The sequence below is a fragment of the Phaenicophaeus curvirostris genome, chromosome 1 (genome assembly GCF_032191515.1).
Source record: "Phaenicophaeus curvirostris isolate KB17595 chromosome 1, BPBGC_Pcur_1.0, whole genome shotgun sequence".
Lineage (NCBI taxonomy): Eukaryota > Metazoa > Chordata > Aves > Cuculiformes > Cuculidae > Phaenicophaeus > Phaenicophaeus curvirostris.
The window spans coordinates 37,419,502-37,441,590 of NC_091392.1; the positions used below are offsets into that span (position 1 = coordinate 37,419,502).

The window sequence follows — 22,089 nt, forward strand, 5'->3', positions numbered from 1 at the left end:
CTGTGACAACTAGGCATTGATTTGACTAGTAGTGAAACTTTTTTGGTGTGAACCAAAAGAACTCCTATTCCTCTCCTGCCAGTTACTGGGTTCAAATGCAGCCACCTGTTCTTCATTATTGAGCTGATCTCTGCAATGGAGCTACTTTGATGCTAATGGATGCAGGTTTTGTATCATCAGTATGTTGCTGGCATTTTTATTTTTACTTGAGAAGTAAGCTGATGGATACATGATATTTTGGTAAGAATTATATAGGACAGATTGTTTTGGTGCCACACAAGTGAGTGTGTTACAGTGATGGAGGTGGACCTTCCTTTCAGTACTCATTGGAGCGCACAGTTCAGAAGATCTTGCAGAATTAAAGATAATTACTAGGTGGACCTGTTGTTTCTCTCTAGGAACCTTGGTTTGCTGTGGCTGACACTGTCAATATAAAATAATTCTAATTACTGGCTGGCGCAGACCATCCCTCTATGACACTATGGTAGTTTGGGTTTCACATCCCGTTTTAAATCTAGATTGCAGGGGGTCTAAAATAGCAGCTTTTTCTCCTTTCTCTTTTTGTAGTTATTTCTCATTTTTCTTGTTCCTGTAGTCTCTCTGTCCCTCCCACCTTACATCAGTGTGGAACCGAAATGCCTCCTTCCCTCTAAGCTGCTTTTTATAGTGGGCGGCAAGCAAACAGAAAGGTATTGGAATATTGTTGGAACAAGCTGTTGTGTGATAGCTTATTGAAAATAGCATTTAAAGCTGTTTCCACCATGATATTGCCAACAGATGGACCCCAAACACTGAATGGTGATGTTCCTCTGCTAGTTAACTCTGAATGGATTCAGCAGATTCTGGGGAGCTATTTTCAAATTTAAATCATACCATTTACTGACTCCCAGAATTCTCATCATTCTGCAGAACAAAAGCTAGCTGTATGATATATATGGTCAGAACTTTCGCACATTTGCTAAAATGTCTCTCATGTGGCCCTATATGTGGCACGCTTCCTATACAGAAGACAATAGCAGAAAGGCACGTGTAGGCTAGTGCTTAATGTGTGTTGTTAATCTATGCACTAACACATGAGAAGTTGATACACTATAGCATTCAGACCTAATTGTGCTTATTTCTCCATGTGTCTTATGCATATTATTTCAGTAGTCTTCCTTTTCTTTGTTTTTTTTTATTTTTTCTTAACTAATAACCTCCCCCTCCCAAGTTATCAGCCCAATAATTTAGACGAAGAAATTGTAGATATTTGCAATGTGATGTTTGCAAGCCGTGTCAAATCTGCCTGCATATTTAATTCCTTTATTCCATGCCTTCTGCATTCATTTACATGCCAAGCTCTTTGAAGGTTAACACAATGAGATTCTATTCTTAACTGACCTCTCACCACTCATGTAAAACTAATGAATAATTTTACACAATGCATGCAAAATTATTAATTTTCTGTTTTCTGCCAGGGCCTCTTTGCGCTCTATCAGCAAAATAAACAGATTTTAAACAGATCTAAACCAGGGATCATATAAGTTTCCAAAACAGCTGTCACTCCATTCCCCTTTTCGTGTCTTGTGCAGGCAGCACTGAAACGTACCAGTGAAAGGCAGAATGGGAAACTCTTCAGTAGCTAGTTTTGCTAGTAGCTAGGCTTTAATGAAGCTGCTAGGGATATCTATCCTTTGAATTCATATTGTTATTTTCATTTATAGACCTACTTATATTTCCTGGAGTTTTGTGCATGTACCAGTTTACCCACAGTGAGGAGAAACGCTGTTACTGTGTGAGCAGCAGCAGAGGGGACCAAAGATTCCCTCCTCCCACCAGTCTGGTGAGGGCAGATGGTGGCAGAGAGTGGAAAAAGAGAGACCTGGTGAGCTGAGTTTGAAGGCAGAGGTGGGGGTTATTCTGCCTCCTATTTTCTTTGGCCTTTTCTTTCTAAGACTGTGTGCCAGCTCACATGATGGCAATACACATGCATGCTTCAGCACGTGACAGATTTTCAAGATATTCTCAGGCTTGATATCAGGAAAAAATATTTCACGGAAAGGGTCATTGGGCACTGGAACAGGCTGCCCAGGGAGGTGGTTGAGTCACCTTCCCTGGAGGTGTTTAAGGTACGGGTGGATGAGGTGCTGAGGGACATGGTTTAGTGATTGATGGGAATGGTTGGACTCAATGATCCAGTGGGTCCTTTCCAACCTAGGGATTCTATGATTTTTATGAATATGAGGTTTAGCACAGCACAGTAGCCTCTACTGTCTTCTGTCCATACACCGATGTACCACATGCAGTGGATGGGGACCTGTCAGCTGCGTTTGCTGTGTGAGGTCCCTGAAGAAAAGGGAGGCTGTGATGCTGCACTGCCAGCCTGAGGGATAAAAGTACCACAGCTGGGAGGTGTGAGACAGGAACACTGTCACGCACAAAGTGTGAGTCCAAGGGGTCTGGATCATGGACAATTAAGGGACTCCTCAGAATACACTCAAAACTTGTTTCGTCTTTTTCCTTCTAATTGTCTCTTAGTCTAACCCTAATCATTCCCCTCTTTATATTAAAAATGTGCCATCAGAAAACTTAGATGGAAATTTCTATTTTCCTCCAACCTTTTACTCATTGTTTTGAAAATTTATGCTTTCTTCAATTAATTATGATGAATTTTGAGGTGAGAAACTTACAGTTTATTGTGACCCTAACATTCATTCCTTATGAGATCCCATTGCTCTCTATCTAAAACTCTCTTTGGATATGTCTCAACTATTCAATTAGGTGTACTAAAGCTGAAGCCTATTTTAACTGGAACAGTGTATCTCCCTGACAAAGTGCAGCACTCTGGAGAGACATTCAGATCTCAGAAACAGTATTAAGTTCAGTGCCACAGTGCCACCCACCTTTACTGCTTCCAATCCTGAAGCTAGCACGCTTAACAGTAACTCAGGCATCTGTGTGCTCTTTAATTTGTGCACCTTAGCTCTGGCTTATGCATATGGTCTAGCATTTTGCAAATAGATGTCTTGTTTTCTAATTTTCATAGGGTCAGTCTCTGATAGAGAGAATTTGTTGAAAAATTACACCAATGCTGAGTACAGATAAACAAACAGAATTTAGTCCAGATTTTGAATCACTTGGTCGTTTTTTTCCAGATTGTTCAGACAGGTCATAGTGAGTTTTTAACTCACAAATTGCTTATTAATGACAACTTTGACAAAGTAATACAGTCTCAAGTTAAAGACAGAGAGCTCTGTGAAGTGTACTAACAGCATACAGGAGGAAAAATGATGTGGTAGGAGACCAGATAGGTTAATATGTTAACTAAAGTCCTCTGCAATTATAGGCTGTCTTCCAATTTTAATGTATTTATGTTAGTACACAGTAAAATGTAACTTATCAGACTGGAATTTTAAAAAGTGATGGCAAAATTGGGCTTGTTCTACCAGAATTTCTGTAGTTCTCTGTCTGTCTGAAGTCTCAACAAAACTGGGCTCCAGGTGATGCTTCATGCATTCTTTGTATTTGCCACTCAATTTAATAAGATTTTCCTTACCTATTTATTTGTTTAGCCCAATTTGAACAAATAAACTGTATACCTAGAGAGAGGAAGAGCACGTTTTTCCTAAGAGGTTGTTTCTTTTGCCAGTGCTGTTCACTTATGGGTCATTGGCCAGTTCTCATAAAATTGAGTTCTGATTTCTCACCTTTAACATTATTTATTAAATGCAGTCCAACATTTGCAGGTTTTCTTCTTGTCTTTCTAAGGTATGTTTCAAGTGGCTAATGGTAGGTACAGATTTTGTTGTCTAAATGTGGATTATTTAAAGGTGACTTGGATTTTATTTATCATAAATTAGTATTTTCCCCATTTTATGTGAATAAGCAAACTCCCTATGAGTATTGTTGCAGTGATATAAAGAGGGCTTCTGATAGAAAGACAAAGGAGCAAAGAATTTCACTGTTTCTGACAATGAAATTTCATCATCTTGTTCTTCCTGGTTTTATTCCTGAGATCTGTAATAATCTATTCATTATAGTATGCTTTTTGTCTTGTGGATTTGCATGTGCTGTCTTTACATTAGTCATATTTTTTCAATCTGTCTTTTTTAGTCTCTTTAAACAAAGTTACGATTCCATCTATGGTTCATCATTTCTTTGCCTGAGACAACTAGCAATATAATAGAAGATAATAGTTTACACATTAGAAGATCAAAGAAATTGACTCATTTTTCTGCAAGCAGTAATAGAATCCAGCCAGATATCTTTAGACTCTGACAGCCTTATCCCACTTGTTTGATGAGGGAAAGGCTGTGGATGTATCTTCTTGGACTTCAGTAAAGCCTTCGACACAGTTTCTCACAGCATTCTGCTTGAGAAACTGTCAGCCTCTGGCGTGGACTGGTGAACGCTCTCCTGGGTGAAAAACTGGTTGGATGGCCGGGCCCAGAGAGTGGTGGGAAATGGTGTTAACTCTGGCTGGAGGCTGGTCACAAGTGGTGTCCCCCAGGGCTTTGTGCTGGGTCCAGCCCTGTTCAATGTCTTTATCAATGACCTGGATGAGGGAATCAAATGCACCTTAAGTAAGTTAGCGGATGACACTAAGCTGGGCGGAAGTGTTGATCTGCTGGAGGGCAGGGAGGCTCTGCAAAGGGATCTGAACAGGCTGGACCGCTGGGCAGAGTCCAATGGGATGAGGTTTAACAAGGCCAAGTGCCGGGTCCTGCACTTGGGGCACAACAACCCTGTGCAGTGCTACAGACTAGGAGAAGTCTGTCTAGAAAGCTGCCTGGAGGAGAGGGACCTGGGGGTGTTGGTTGACAGCGACTGAACATGAGCCAGCAGTGTGCCCAGGTGGCCAAGAAGGCCAATGGCATCTTGGCTTGGATCAGAAACGGCGTGGCCAGCAGGTCCAGGGAGGTTATTCTCCCTCTGTACTCCGCACTGGTGAGAACACACCCTGAGTACTGTGTTCAGTTCTGGGCCCCTTGCTACAACAAGGACATTGAGGTCCTGGAGCGAGTCCAGAGAAGAGCAACGACACTAGTGAAGGGTCTGGAGAACAAATCTTATGAGGTGCAGTTGGGGGAACATTGGTTGTTTAGCCTGGAGAAAAGGAGTCTGAGGGGAGACCTTATCACTGTCTGCAGCTACCTGGAAGGAGCTTGTAGAGAGGAGGGAGCTGGCCTCTTCTTCTGAGTGATGGGGGACAGGACAAGGGGCAATGGCCACAAGCTGTGCCAGGGGAGGTTCAGACTGGATATCAGAAAAAAATTTTTCATGGAAAGGGTCATTGGGCACTGGAACAGGCTGCCCAGGGAGGTAGTTGAGTCCCCATCCCTGGAGGTATTTAAAAGACTGGTGGATGAGCTGGCATGGTGGATGAGGGACATGGTTTAGTGGTTGACAGGAATGGTTGGACTCAATGATCCTGCAGGTCTTTTCCAACCTGGTGATTCTGTGATTCTGTTTGGGCTACCAGGTGTGCCTTTTCTGATGCGAAACCATCTTGTGCATGCAAAGTGAGCCTGGCGTTACTACATAGATGAAATTCATCTAGATAGGGAAAGACAGGGACCATGATGTTCCACCTCCTCTCAATCTGGACATGAATGGACCCACCAGCCATAGGAGAAATGTCCTCCAGAACCTCTCTAGTCGACCTAAACTGTGATAGTAATTTACATTTAAGGAAATTATTTATCATCCTTGTTGCAGCTAGATGCAGGAATTACTTTGAACAAAACCAGCCAAACAAAATCATCTTAGAGGCAGCTTTGGAAAATCACAGTTCCAGAAAATAATTTTTCAGAACTAGATGTTCCATAAACAGGATTTTCAAGTGGATTAGTGTCTATTTCCCCGTGGTGTAATAATCCTGGTTCCTCCCCTGTGCCGACACCCTACTCCAGTACCCTTAGTTCTTTGCAAATGAAATGCATCCTTTGTCGCACCTAGCTTGAATTGGCACGTGCCTGTCCCTGCAAGCTTAGAAACCCCAGTCAAATCCCCACTACAGGCTGTTGCACCAGTACATAAATACCTGAGAACTCTGTGATGTGTCTACTGAACTTGTTTTGCAACACAACAAATCTGCTTTGTTACATCTTATGATAAAAAGGAGGGCTTGCAGCACACAGTTACATAATAAATTCTCAGTACTCTTTTTTGTAATGAGATCACAGGACAGTTGGGATGTAAGTACCTTCTTCCTCCTATGAACTGTTTTTTGTGCTCAGCCCAATTCTGGCATGCTCAGCCAGGGAGAAACCAGGAAATTCACCATGGAGAAATACCATTTTCTAGTATGTTTTTATAGTAGACTTAGTGCAATCATGTGTAGTGTCCATGCTTAGCACAAGAGGCAAATAAGACATAAGAAAGTCTTTACGGAGGGTTATGGTAGGAGGGTTATGGTTTAGTGTTTGATAGGAACGGTTGGACTCGATGATCTGGTGGGTCTCTTCCAACCTGGTTATTCTGTGATTCTGTAATCAAACCTATCATCTTCAAGATAAAATCCACCCCTGCAAACAGGCTTTTATGGAGTTCTGAAAGGGGCTGAGTATTCCCCAAACCCATTAAAACTGAGATGTTTTCTACAATTCATGGATAGGCAGATTTAACTCTCATCATTAGTGTGCCTGGTCTGGAGATTTCTCCTGTGCCAAATAGTGCTTCCAGGGTTGCATATGTCCATTAGGGCTGCAAGCACTTTAAGGTAGTTGACAGCAGTCAATGACTTTGATTCTAGGTATGGAGATATATTTCAGAAAATTCTCTATATATTTTTGCTTGTAAACCTTTAAAGTGCCTGTACAAATCTGCTGCACAGCTTGGTATCATTCCAATGATGATGAAATGAATAAACAAAGAGAGAAACAGATAAATAAAGCTCCTAAATAGAACTTTAAAGAAAAGGAAAAGAAAGAGGTAGAAGATATACTGTCAATGCCATTAAAATGTGGTTAGCAATTCATCTATGCGTGCCTGAAAATAGGACAGACATGAAATATTTTTATACTGAGTACCAGTTACAAAAGGTTGCCCTGCCCTACTACCTATAATGCTTGGAAACAGTAACACACTCAGAATCTGGAAGATTAAAGTCTTACCTATTGTGCTTTGATGGGTATCTTACCAGATTTGTGGCATTTTCTTTTGTTTCCGTGTAGTTTTGTGCACCTTAGTGACTGAGTAATCCTTTGTCATCATCTGAAAATGTGCCACATTTTCACACTTGCAACTTAAAAACCAGCCATCACCTTGACATTTCAAAATCTGTAATACACAAATGTAATTATATAAGCAATTCTTATAATCTGTGGGTCAAAATGGGGTGTTGCCAGCAGTTGGAAGCTAAGCTTTTTTTGAAGGAAATGGCTTACATATGTTTTCCAACTGTTTCAGTGAAAATAACACTTTTTAAAAAATCTTGGAAAGTTAGAAACTCTTTATAGCTGAAGAATAAGACATTCCTCTTACTTGTTAAATTTATTTCTCAGAATTTGGAGCTCATTTCAAGCAATGTTTTCCCAGAACAGGAATAATGGTCTTCAAAATCTGGTCACATCTGTCAAAAAAAGGAAACAACTACAGTGGCGTTATAGTTTTTAACATTCAAAATTACTATACCTCACAACCCATGGCTGCAATATAGTTGCAATTAAAATGAAAGTAGAAGGCAAGGAGAATGGAAACTGGGAGAAGATCCATTCTTTCCCTTATTTATTCCTCGTCTGATTTGTCATCTGAGGTGAGACCAGAGGTGGAAGATTGGAGGGGGTAACAACTCCCTGACCTTTAGTTACATACTCCAGTGAAGGACTCCTGAAGGAGCAGCTAGTATAACATGCAGAGGGGAATCAAACTACAGGTGCAGAGAGCACTAGGGATGTTTTATACCTAGAGCCACATTGTGTAACTTCCTAACCACAGGCTACAAGAAAGAGCCATGTGTGTGTATCATCCTTGAGTGTGTCATTAACAGTGAAACGATCAAAGCATGCTGATTGGCCATTGGATTGCTATAGAGAGGTATGTGCTTGCTGCTCATACAGGATGCAAGAGGTGTCTTCCTCTAAATTAAAAATCAGTCAAACAGAAATTCCTAGGTCTTTGGCACTATGGTGCCGTTAAAAATTAATTTAGTTTTAAAATGCATTATACTTTTCATAATGAAAAAAATCTACAGTTAAAAACAGCAAAACCATTTCTCTCTCTCTCTTTTTTTTTTTTTTTCTTAAATTCCCATGATCTTGTGAGCTCCCTGTGGTGGCTGCTTGGAATATATTTGTTGCCAGCACTGCATAATTTCTGTCTTCTGCTCTTAAACTAAGTTGAGATGTTGAGAAGTAAAAACAAGAATGTCAAGAAAGGTGCTGAAACTGCCTGTATTTTATTTTTAATTGTAATCATAATGTAAAAAAGGTTCTATGAAATGAAATAAGAAAAAGGAGAAACTTATTTTACCTTTTAAAAAGACAATGTGTCTTCACGTTGTTTAACATGATATTTTGAGGCTTGACAGAATAATTGATTAAGGAATTTAGTGATAGTTCAGTGCAGTCTTCACTGCTAGGTGACATAGATGAATCAAATCCAGATCCATTGTAATCTCCAGTTTTTTCAATTTCAAGGCTACTTGATCATCTTGGTTCAGATCCTATAAATCAAATAACTCTTGGCAGCAGCATTGCCTGATGAGAATGAGTCAGGCCTGCTGATTTCTGCAAATCAAAACTGAGGTGGTGGGGACAGGAGAAAGTGAAGAAGCTTGTCCTCTCACAGGCTTTTACTAATAAAATTATGAATATTATGGGATTTTATGTAAGTGTAAGCAAAATAGACAAAAACAGAAACAGAGATGGTATCTTGGGATGTTGAGGAAGAGGACAGAGACTAAGAAACTGTAAAAGTGGTGTGAAAGTTGTATTTAAAAGTGAGGACAGAGGCAAAAACCGGATGCATTGAAGGACATTTTGAGTGGGATGTAGAGACTGATAAAGTCAGTGAGTGATAGGACCACTAGGGAGAGTTCCTTTAGGGGAACTTGATGACAAAACCAAAGAGAATGCCGAGAAGCAAGTTTTGCAAGACCAAGTAGAACTGGAATCAGCTAAGATACTACTGTGTTTTAGAGTAAAACATGTATTGCTGGAAGGAATATAACACAGTCAGGAGAAAACAGAGAAAAAAGAAAGGAGTGAAAGGGGAGATAAGTGTGTAGAAACAGAAAGGGATCTTAAGAAAGAAGAAAGCTTGAGAAAGGAAAATTTCTGAAGTGGGAGTGAGTTGATCAGAGAGTGAGAAGAAGGGAGTCATCTGGGTAGGTAGTAAAATGAGTGATTTATGCTGCCACATGGCTGCACTCGTACTGTTATGTATGTGAGATGAGCCTGAGGGAAGGGGCTACAGCCTCTTACTTTCTTTGATAAGTCTGTATTTTACGTGCTAGCTAGAATTAGGGAATGTGAGTTCAATTATCTCTTCTATCATATGTATTCTGCACAGTGTGACACAACTGAAATCAGGTTTTACATATGTAGGGCAGCTGGAATTTGTCAGGTTTCACCAGATGTGGAATTTCCTCAAGCTCATTGGTTCTCAGTGGTTTAACGAGCCACTTACCTGTCCCTTGGGAGAGGTCTAAACCCTAGTTGAGCATGTGTAAAATGGGGCTAATAGCTCTGCTGTAGTGTGGAGGAGTGTTGTGAGAATTAATTCTTTAGAGATTGTGATGGCCCTATCCCAAAGATAAAGGAAGGCAGAGTCACAAACTTGTATTGCAGATTACTTCAAGACTGGAGAAATATTTTATTGTTAGACTGAGAAAGGAATTTTGCCCTACTCTCTCTGCTAAATACGAGAAATATTTGAATGAGTCCTTGCATTCTTATAGTGTTACATGCAAGTCATGGTAGGATTACACAATTTGCATGCAACTTCTAGTCATGGGAACATTAAATCTTTACTTGTCTTTTTAATAGACAATTCAGTATGTGTATTTTGATGTATTTCCTTCTTCAAAGTGGTGTCTTTCATTGATATATGTTCACTATTGACTTGACATGAAAATATTCTCTTTATTAGACCTGATTTGAAAGTTATTGCAATATCTTTAAAGATTTTTGTTGATATATTTTTTTATTTTGCTTTGATGATAAAGTTTCTTCATTAGCCTGATATGCTGTGAGGTTTTATGTAGTCTAGGGTTTTCTAGGTCAGTATTATGACAATTTAATTTATAGTCATGAAGGAATATTTTAAAATAAACAAAATCAGTCACTTAACAAGTAAAATAAAACATGAGTGCAATGAATAAAACATCTACTTAAGGATAAATGTGCATGTGGTTATGTAGCATACATACTGGGGTAAAGTTAAACCAGGAGTATGCTACAATTTCACAGAGGTGTTCTAAGTGTGTGCAGACCTTCTGAGTAGTATAAGGCAGATGTGTAATATAGTGACTGACAAAGCTCACTTTAGTACAAAGAATGAAGGAAATAATACCATCTCTTTAGGAAAGAGTTTTGTGTTTGTACAATCTTCACAGCTATAAATCCTTGGCCCCTGACTACAATTCCTGGCTATAATGGTATTGAATTTGGCAAATAGTTGCTTTAGAATTATACTAAACCTGTCTTTAGAGATCTCGAGGAATAGCTTTGAAAGATGCAATACAGGAAACCAAGGTACAAGACTCCTGTAAGTGATTCATTAATTGCTGGCTACACATTCTGCCAGAAAGGCTGGAATTTCGCTCCAAATCCTAAAAATGATGTAAAGTATACAGTGTACCAATATGGGAGTTAGATGTGGGGTTTAATCTGGGATTAAAACATTTATGCTTTCATCTCTTTATATAAGAATGTCTGTCTGATTTGGAGATATAATCTCCCTTCATGCTCAGGACAGATATAGAATTCGATTTTCTTGCCTAAAACACAGGCATCTGGTGTCATTAGAGGTGCCATAGAGGTGTTTTTCACATGCACATGGAGGCTCTCAGGTATGATATAGGGCATACACAGGGGAGACCTGTACTCTTCTAGATGGTAGGTGGAGGCCAGGTGGGATGCCCCAGGGAGTCTCCAGTGATGATACCCATGTTAAGGCAAACGAACTAATACCAAGGTATCTGGACGAGGTGAATGGTTCTATGAATTCTGTTGATTTTATAGACTAAATCTCAACAGACCATCATGGGAGCTTAGATATCTAGTACAGATATAAATAGCTGTGCTATAAAATTAATTATCTCAATCTGGAAATTAATTTAATCCTAAACTATTTTTCCCACAGTTTTTGTGCAAACTGTACTTTAGAGAAACACAGAGGAATGCAGTAAACACAAGCTGGTTTACTGCATCCCTCAGCATATATTAATAAACAGTTAGCATACTTTAACAACATAAGATTTTACAGGACCCACAAAAGGTGCAAAAGGCTCCTCTAGTTAGCTACAGAAACTCAGATGCTAGATTCCTATCTAATTCTGTAGAAAAATTATTGGCATATGTTGCCAGATGGACCTTGTTAACTCCAAAAAAAAAATAGCAGAAGTGTAATCGTATAGAGCACTAGAGACTGTGTGAGGTTCAGTACAGAATCCTTAGATTGGAAGGACATATTAAACTGAGATATGTTTGTCTGAATTAATAATAACAATAATAATAATGTCCAGAGGGACATTAAGCTGGAGAAGCGGGCCTCTGAGAACCTCATGAGGTTCAACAGGGCCAAGTGCAAGGTCCTGCACCTGGGTCGGGGCAATCCGTGTTTTCAGTACATGATGGGGGATGATGTGACTGAGAGCAGCCCTGCAGAGAAGGACTTGGGGGTGCTGTTTGATGAGAAGCTCAACATGAGCCAGCAGTGTGTGCTCACAGCCCAGGCGGCCAATCGTATCCTGGGCTGCATGAAAAGAAGTGTGGCCAGCAGGTCGAAGGAGGTGACCTTCCAGTACCCAAAAGGAGCCTGCAAGAAAGCTGGAGAGGGACTATTCATAAAGGCTTGTGGTGATAGGACAAGGGGGAATGAGTATAAACTGGAGAGGGACAGATTTAGGTTAGACATTAGGAAGAATTTCTTCACCATGAGAGTAGTGAGACACAGGAATAAGTTTCCAAGGGAGGCTGTGGCTGCCCCATCCCTAGGTGTTTTTAAGGCCAGGTTGGATGGGGTCTTGGGAAACCTGCTCTAGTGGGAGGTGTCCCTGCCCATGGTAGGGGGCTTGGAACTAGGTGATCTTTAAGGTCCCCTCCAACCCTAACTATTCTATGATTCTATGATAATGTCAAAGACCAAAATAATATAGAAGGTATTTTGTGTTACGGAGGTCAATAGATGGTTGCATGTTAGCATGAATAAGCAGAAACATGTTTCTGGCTTCCATAATCACCTTTGAAAATCACTCTAGAATTATTTTATAAAATTAACTCATATCTCTAGAGAAAATGATAGCTATTTATTGATGGAAATATTTTCAGAATCTCTGCTCATTTGCAAACTAAATTGATGTTTAAAAATGCTTTGGAACAGTGCAGAATTTTGTCGTTGTTTTGTTTTCCCCCTCTGTCTGCCCCTCACCAAGACCTTGCAGGTGGTTTTGTGAAACTTTTAGAAGATGTTACAGTAGCTTGTAATACTACACTAAGGTGCAGTGAAACAGCTGATTATAAGTTAGTAAAATGCTGTATGTTGCATCAGATGCTGCTGTTCTGATTTCAAGATAGGGGCACACAGTTGAAGCAGTGGCTGGAGACCTAATGGGACAAAGGCCAGAGCAGTTTTTGAAGATGCATAGGAAGACTGAGCTGGCCATCCTACCTGCCTTTTTAGGTAGAAACGTTCTCCATTTTGGAATAATCAGAGATCCTGTACATGGTATTACGTGAAGTGTCGCCTTTTCAACTCAGAAGGTGAATCCCTGCAAAACGACAAAGACACCATTGCTTGGGAAAGGGCCAGGAACATGTTTTGAAATGATCAGAGATCTTTATCAGTTTTAGAACTAATTAGGTCATTGATGAATTTGTTGTCTAGCCAAAGCGTGCAGTTTAGGTTTAATTAGCACACATGAATATTTTTGGTCCGATCAGAGTTATTTTGGATCAGGTCCTAAACAATGACTTTTAACCAGACTGTTGGATGTTGGAGTCTGTCCCAGTTCATTGAACTCTCCCATGAAATTACTAGCCCTAGGAGTCAGCCTTTCAGGAGCTGGTTTTAATTATTAAAGAAAGTAAATCCCCTCAGTAGACTGTAGATGGGTTCCAGATGAATGCCTAAATTTCCCCTTTGAAAATTTTCTCAGTTTTAACAGGACATAGTTAATCCACATGGTGCCCAACACAACTTCAACAATCAACATAATGCAAACCTCTGTATATTCAAGATTTTGTCTGACATTCTGATAGAAAGAGTGAATTTTTAGTGAAAACAGTCTAGTTCTGTAATACAAACATTGCAGAGCTCATAACCTAAAAATTAAATAGACCATTAACAAAATCAGAAATTACTCCATTGGGATAGATTGTATTTTAACAGGTAGTTCTAAGTAAGGGATGGCGAATAGCTTCATAGTCTGAGGGAGGTCTTATTGCTCCCAGGGTACTAATTTGGTCTTGACGCTAATAAGTAACAAATTCTCAACCTTTACCAATATGCTGACCTGTTAAGCCTGATGTGCTAAAAAAAGAGTTAAGGCATCCTTTATCCTCTTTTTCTATTTACTTTTTCCAGCTTTGGTTTTCTAAGACAGAATTACTGAGATGTTTTTCCCTGTTGTGAAATAAATATATAGACAGATGCACACCTGGATGCAGACCCTCCTCTGTTTTGGAAGAGACATTTCATGTTTCAGATTATTGGTCTTGAAGCAGCAAGGACCAACATGGGACTAGGATATTTTGAGTATGGAGCTGGATGAGTGCTGCAACAGACTATTTAGACATTGCAAACCATCAGTGGTCTGTGGCTTATAGTCCATGACATTGAACACTATTATGTTATGTCTGTATTAATAAGTAGTGCAGCGCAATGGAAACAGGTCTCTGTAGTGAAAAAGTGTTTGCTGACCTAATAATCACACTAAAAGGTTTTCATTGGTTTTAATTTGGGCTATCTTTAGTATGGTCCTGTGGTCAAAAGGCCATAAGGAACAGGAGCACATTTTGTACTGTCCTGTAATGTCCCTTATGGTTGTAGTTATACCCAAAAGTAACACGTTTCTCATGCTCTGAAGCTGCTCTGCAATCCAAAGCTGAGCCATTAAAAGGGCTCAATGCAGAGGTACACTTCAAAAGTAAATGTTTGATGATAATATTAAGTTTTGCACTATTCTGTGAAAACTCATGAAGAAAGTTTGATTTTCACATGTTTTTTTAAGCTGACACTTTCTCCCTAAGCTTTTAGATATTTCAGTCCTTGAATATTTCAGGCAACCCTTCATAAATTGAATAAATAGCAGAGGTTTGCTTCTGAGTGATGAGTGCTTGGTATTAATTTGTAGATTTCCCTGTACAGACATCAGCAGTCTAATTGTTTTGCAAGATGTATCCAGCAATGCAGCTGGTGAAGAGCTCCCCTTTCTTATCGAAAGATGATTACAATTATATGCATGGCTGTAAAACCCTATTTTATTTTGAATTTATTTGATTAGAATGAAGACATGCATTTTTTTTAAATTAATCCAGATTTTGGAAGGAAATTATCTACATCATCACAGTTTGTCATGTGAAGTGATTTTTACTAGTATAACCTTTGAGCCAAATGAAGAACAGTAAAAGAGAGAAACCCTAGGTAAATTTATTACATGGCAAGTAAAGAAAACTATATAAAAAGTCTGTATTTTTCACTCCAAACTTCTTTTCTTTTCTTGTAGCCCAAGCAGCGCACATCAATAGTATCTTCTCTGGAATTTCACCGAATGAATCACAGCCACAATTATTTTGAAATCAACTCATCCATTGGCTGTACAAGGTTTAATGCTACTCCTGCAATCAGTCCAGCTAATTATTCCTTTGGATCTCTGGAATGCAGTGTTGAAGAGAGAGAAATTCCAGGTATAGAATAAAAAGCTTACTTTGCATATCAACAAAGCTTTATAAAACTACAGGTCTGTGGCTTTAAGTTCAAATTGCTGTTGTCTTTGGTAGTGAGATACATTTATTATAAAAACGCAAAATTATTCCTGGATTATTTTTTTTTTCTGCCTAACAAAGATTTGTCATATATCATGACCAATAGTATGAAAATATACTTTTTTTCTGGATGTTATATTTTGAACAAACCAAACTTTGTTTTACAGAATGGCTAGAACTTTGTTATTATAGTTTTTGAAATTGCAGCAATTCAGGTATACATGTACTTTTCTCATTGTGTGGTCTAATATGAATTTTAAGTTGGGGAAATGTAATTGGAAATCATTATGTAACCATCAGTAAAGATGAGGAAGGGAAGATTTCTAAGTAACCTCACATTGTTTCTGCAGTAGTAATGTGATTCGTTATAGCAAAACTTTAATATATTTGCTCTGATTATAAGAATTGGTAGCATGATAGGGTGATTTTAACTGGGAAGGTTTTATCTGTATATAGAGGTTTACACAGTATAAATGCTTTAGAAGAGATTAAAACATTTTCTTCTTCACAGACCAAAACTTCAGGAGCAAGAAAGTGTCAGTAAACCATACATTTAGCTACTTCTGTCCCTTCAAATTTCATTTCTGACTTGCTAAACTTGTAGCAGAAGAGCATAGTATTTGGGAAAAGTATTTGGGAAAACTGATGTATTTAAACAAATGTCTTTGATAGCTACTTTATAAGGTCTGCAAGTGGAATTATTTCTTTTAAAGAATAGAAGTAGATGACTATAAATTGAAACACAAATGTTGCAATTCTCTACAAACTTATCAATTAGCTTTTGTAGCATTGGTCTTCAAATGAGATGAATCCTGTACATTTCTGTTTGGTAGGGTTTAGAAAATCTGAAAAGTGTTGCTTTTAAATGAATAAAAAATAATTAATTTCATAGTTAGATCAAAGGAAAATTCTATTGTTAAAGAACTGTAATGAAATAAGTTAAGAGTGAGAAATTCTATCTGTTATAATGAAGAAAGGGTTAAAATTATCAGAAAATATGTGTATTTTTTACTTGGACTGGCTGTGATATTATCTTTGAAACTAAAAAATGTGCTTATATTAGTGGACATAGCAAATCTTTTCAAGCCTAACTGCAAATAATGCATTTGAATGGTATCTTTTATTCCCTGGCCTGGAATCATTTGATTTTTTATTTTTTTTGGGTGGTTTTTTGTTGTTATTGGTTTTTTTTACCATAAATTCTCTTCCATGATCAAAATGTTATTCTGGGTAGTTGCACAGTGCTATATATGTCTCTAATGTTTAAAAGCAAAAATAAGGAAACAGGAAGAATATTCATTGGCGTTCGGTAATGAACTTCTCCAGCTTTCTGCTGTTGCACGTTTCTGGTTAAGTTCATAATGTCTAGATTCACTTTACTTTTGTCATCTTTGGTTAAATTTACAATGGACTGCGATCAGTCTAACTTCTAATAATTGCATTTCATTTGGTCTGAAAGTGGAACTATAATCTCATGCTTATTAGAACTGTAAAATTCTAATTTGTGGATGATTTGATTTATGGATTGAGTCAAGCTGAATTTCCTCTTGTCTCTGCCTAGAAAGCTAAGAAAAAAATAAAGGCAGAACAACTGGCTCTGAAGTTCTGGGCATCTTTTACAAGTTTTTATAGACTACAGTTTACCATAAGTAAATTACTACTGTACCACCAACAAATAAAATAACTGGAGTAAAAGTGCAAGTCGTCGTGTCCCATCCTCCCCCTGCCCTTCAATGATGGCTTCTATCTTAGGCTTATTTAAGTAATACATAGGATCACAAAGTACACACAATCATAGTCTGAATGGAAAAAAAACATTTTATTTTGTTCATTAAGGTACTTTCAACTCCTTAATTATAAATGGTGCACTGTGATTCTGCAAGAGACAAGGAATACTAATGTATAAAGAAAACAGCAAGATCCAGAAAGAACAGTGAACAGATTGAAGTTTTCTATCTTGGAAATGTCCCTGCCTAGGTTGTTAAAATCTGAACCTTGAATAATAATGGTCAGCAAGGAGTAGTAGAAGTAGTGTACTGCCACAGTTCTTTTTCTGCTTTAGCTAGCTGTTGTTTCACTGAAAGATTCCTTGTTCCTTTTCCAGATCTACAGTAACAACAATTACAGTTCATCATGTGTCTTGATTATAATCCCCTGAATTGCCAGCTTGTTCTGAAAATTCATGGAAGATCAGCTCCTTAAAAGAATGTTTAATTCAATAATAATTAAGTATTTGTACGCATTTGAGTATTTCCTTTCCTATTATATTCTTGGGCATTTATGTCTCATGTTTTTTAAAAAACATCATCAGCAAAAAGCAACAAATTATTTTTGCATACTTACTGAGGTCAAGGTCTTCTGGCTTACCAGAAAGAAACAATATGCAGAAGGAATCTGTTTTCATAGTAACTGCAGTTGGTAGTTTTCTATTGCCTTCTTTGAAACAATCAAAATGCTTTTCGCAGGATTTCTAAATCAGGAACTGCCATCTAAATAAGGCATTAGTATTTCCCTACTCAATTTCAGTGCTTTTTATTTTTTCTTCAGAAAACTTACAATGATTCATTATCATTCAGATGAGAGCAGGAGATGAATACAACAAAATAATAACTCTAATTCTAAAATCTTCAGCATTTTTCCTCTACTTCAATAGTCTGCTACCAAAGAAGAATCAATCTCTTGTAACTTCTGGTGGGTTAGAGAGAATTCCTTTTTACATTTGGGGATAGCAATATTGCTCTTGTTTTTTGTTAATTCTCTACATCCCCTTATTTGAAACAAGGATCCCAATTTTTAAGAAATGTATTTCTATCAAGTAGAAAACCAGTAAACTCTACCACATCACCATATTATCCAACTGACAGCAATTGACAGCATTTTGTGATTAATTAGCTGGAAAACTGTCCATATATGATAATAAGTATGTGCTTTAGCTTTGGAATCAGATGGCCTTGTAGTATAAACGAAACCATGTATGTTGCCTGCATGGATAGCAGAAGACATCAGGTTTCCCACAATCAAAATGTAAGGATAAAGATTCTGTTATTTGTTTTGAACTTTAACTGGCGGAAAAACCTATGACAGGTTGATAGAAGCTGTTTTCTTACTCCAGTATACATAGAGCAGATTGTGAATAGAGGTTTGGTGTGGCCTATTTTCACACCTTCATTTGGAGCAAGAACATTGAATTCATATGAATGCAGAATTGTTTTTGAATTTAGAGTGAATGATCATGCTTTTATAGCATTTCTTTTAATCTCAAGCTGGAGATCAGTGGATCCAATTTATGTCAGCTACTACCATTAAACTTTCCTTACTAAAAATGAGTCTACTCCATTCTACAAGGAAGTAATTATTGTATGTAACTCTTATGGCAAGATGCTAGTCATTGTCTTGACCATCTGAATGCATGTTTAGTAGGTGTTTTGTATGACAACACACATGAAAAATCAAATAATCAGGCGAGTATTTTGGTTTTGAGATGTCTGTTCCTCTTATAACTTTGGCCATGAACAAAACCACTAGATGTGTGAGATCGTTCACTCCAGAAGAGGGCAGTCTGGGTTTTCAGGGAGATGCCTCTCTAGTATAGCTGTGTGCCTTGGAATAAACATTCAAGAAGTTCTTTTGAAACTGTAAATCTTAAAGATTGAAGGCAGTAAAACTGTGGCCAACTTGGCAACATTAGTTTGGCACAATGACTATTTGCAGCTGAAATTGTAATTCTGGATTATTTTATTTTTCATTTCTGCTTGATCAGTCAGAGTAATTATCTTTCTTTAACCTATGTTAATATTCATTATGTCTTCTTGTACTGAATATAATTGGGCTGGAAAATTTAAAACAAGAGTTCTGCAGATATTCTTGTTCTGTTTCAGATCACAAAATAGATCTGTGCTCAGACGTGTGTATGCAGCAAAATTGTCAGCAGTTGTCTGTAGGTAATCTCATTGCAATCTTTATTTTCAGTCCATGAAACTCTTTACATTTTCAATAAATACCACTCATTGTGAAAAAGCACATTTTCTCTCATTTTATTGTGGTACTGTAAGATATTTACTGAGTTCATCTTTTAGTTACAAAGTCTGTCTCTGCGGTAGGACCTTAATGTAACTCTTGCTCTCTTTACATCTTGCTTTTTGTCTATGCATAACATCATTGCATTCATCTAAGAAGCCTACATTGTTCCTTAGAACAGTCCAGAATGTACAATTCAAGAATTTAGGCTTTAATATGTGGACTATATTTTTTTCTCTTCTACAATGAATAAGTAATATTTGAGTCACACCTTAGGTTTCTCTAGAAGTTTCTTCTGATCTTTATTTAAAGTAAATAACTGATGAAATTGTTTTGCCTCACAAGCCTGATTTTTTTTTTGAAGCAAAAGCAGCCCTACAATTAAAAATAAGCTTGCAGTTTTATCTTTCTCTTTGGATAGAATCAAGATATTAATCATATTACTGTGGCTGTTAGAAACTATTAGAAACTTGGTTCAGAGATCTGGTCTAAAATTTCTGACGATGTTACATTCCTAGATACAGTCAAAATTTATTCTGTGGCAGGAATGGTCCTTTCTATATCATTAGCAAAGTTACTGTTTCAATATTTGTCAACATTAAATTCTTATTCAAGTATCTAATTTATTAAGATCTGACATAAAAGGATCAAACTATGATGTCTGTTTAGACTCGTCAAGCCTTATTTCTTCAATTATCAAAAGTTTTGGAGTTACTGGAAGTGAAATGCAAATTTAACGGAATGCAAAGGAAAAATAAAATACCTTTTGTTGCTAAAGTGTATTTTTAGGTGTGCTGTATGTTAGTTCACAGTACACAGTCTGTCTGTTAACAATACCTTATAAATTATGAAAAGAAGATATGGTTTTCCAATGACAGAAAGGGGAAAATGTTGGCATGTAATTAAATAAACATAATCAACAAGGGCTGATAAATAAAGCATTCCCATCTCCTGTATATAGACACCTGCGCCTCCTGCGAGGGAACACCTCAAACAAAAAGTGTTATTATGACCCTGTACCAACCTATCATTGATCAAGAACTCTCTTCCAGATGAAATGCCTGAGAAGGTCAAATTCAAGCCCTTTTCTCTGTTTTTTGGGTTGTTTTTTTTTATTTTTCATCATATTCTTGATTACCATACAACAAAATCTGCCAAGGCATTCTTCAAACCAGGTTAATTTGAGCTTTTTCATCTGTGAAGATGATCTGTTTTATAGCCAGGTTCAACTGAGTGCAATTACTAATATGTAGTCGAGCTATTCCAGGAACTGCTACTGGGGATCATACTTGGTGCTGTCTCAAACAATTTCTGTTCTGTTCTAACTGACTTGTCCAGCAGATGTAGCATATTAAGGTCTCCTTATGTTGTCCTTCTTTTTGCTAATTCCTAATTCCATCCTTTGCACAGTTATTCAAGGCAAAGATACAGTCTGTCCCACAGGAATGGACTGTAATGTAGGTTTAATTAATATTATAAACTTCTGTTTGTTAACTATTCTTGCCTTTACACCTTCTAGTTTCTAAACAACATAGTCCATGAAGGACTTTGTAATTGTGTCTCACTGTCTACATATGTCTACATGTGCAGTATAATGTCCCAAAAATCTAATAGCAGAAAGATCGAGTGAGGTGATGCCTGGAAAGCTGTGTATGAAATGAAATCCTATAGTTCCATTCAATTGTTTTGCAAGGAAATGATCTTCTCTACTAGCGCTTTTGTGAAGTGTTAGATGCAATAAGCCCCTTGTTGGAGGTAAAATGATCCTGTTGGAGATATATTTTTCCAACTTAAACTTCATGACTATGTCACCAAGTTCTTCATTAATGCCTATACAGTGTCATCTTTTGGTCTTTTCTCAGGCTTAAATGACTCATCTAGCTAAAGCCACTTAGTCAGCGTGAACCTGCTCTCCAGACATACTGTTTCACGTCACTAACTTTGTGGATATTCTAATTGCTAAATCAATAGTAAACTAATATGAAAATAAAACAGTTTGAAGCAGGCATATTGAAGGAATAAAACTGCAGATGGGTCTTTAAGCCCTGTTGTCAGATTTAGCATTGGATGTGTTAATAAAACAAGAATTGACATGAACAGCTAATCCCTTTTCAAATTAAATTCTGAACCATCAGACCACATGTGGATAAGCATGCATTGAGCCATGTGAGTTCCTATCTTTTATTCAAATGATTGTTCTTCAGAGGATATGCATTTCCCCCGCCACATTATTTGAATAAACCCAATTAGCAACTGTTGATAATGGGGGGTGAGGGGCAATCTCATGTAAAATACATGTACTAGTTTTGAAAGCCTAGATTCTTAGGCCTCGCTCCAGAAAGCAGAAAGGTGGGAAGTAGAGTGATTCTGTGATGATGCTGGAGATAAGAGTTTCTTAGACTGTCCTCAGACTGGGGAAGATGTCCCTCAAGATCCTTAGGAACACTATGTGTTACGCTACAATCAGCTTCAGGTATTAGTTATTTCTTTTACTCTTTTTTTTTTGCACCTAAAGTAAACGTAATGTATGCATGTTTGTGCACATGTCTATTCGTGCTGTTCAAATCTGTTACAGTTGCACATGTCCTTTGTGAGATGACAGAACAGACACGTAACTGGTTCGTTACATCATAAAATTCTTTCCTGAAGGAACATCAGATATCACAACAGTAATCCTATAAAGAATTTTTAAAGAGCTTCTTTAGAGGAACGAGTTATGAATGCAAATGTTAGAAGCAATGCAATTTACATTTTAATTATATACATCAGATGTGCATTTTTCCAGTTACAGTAATTATCCTGACATGTAAGGTCAAAAGGAAAAATATTTTCTGTAGTGTTTCAGTTACAATTCTTTGCCATTTCTAGAAGCACAATAACTATAGGCAATACTCAAATTTATCTGATTGTCATCTTAGTCAGCTCTTTGCTTTACTGTTTTGTT

General features: G+C 37.6%; 1 protein-coding gene across 8 annotated transcripts in view; it reads left to right on the top strand.

The window, feature by feature from the left end:
* ANKS1B (ankyrin repeat and sterile alpha motif domain containing 1B) overlaps positions 1-22,089 on the top strand; it is a 427,837-nt gene that overhangs the window by 154,675 nt on the left and 251,073 nt on the right. For all 8 annotated transcript variants that reach the window (XM_069852975.1, XM_069852979.1, XM_069852978.1 and 5 more), the window contains one exon: positions 14,870-15,050. In XM_069852975.1, the coding sequence (XP_069709076.1) occupies positions 14,870-15,050 (181 nt within the window). The remainder of the gene's footprint in view (positions 1-14,869; positions 15,051-22,089) is intronic.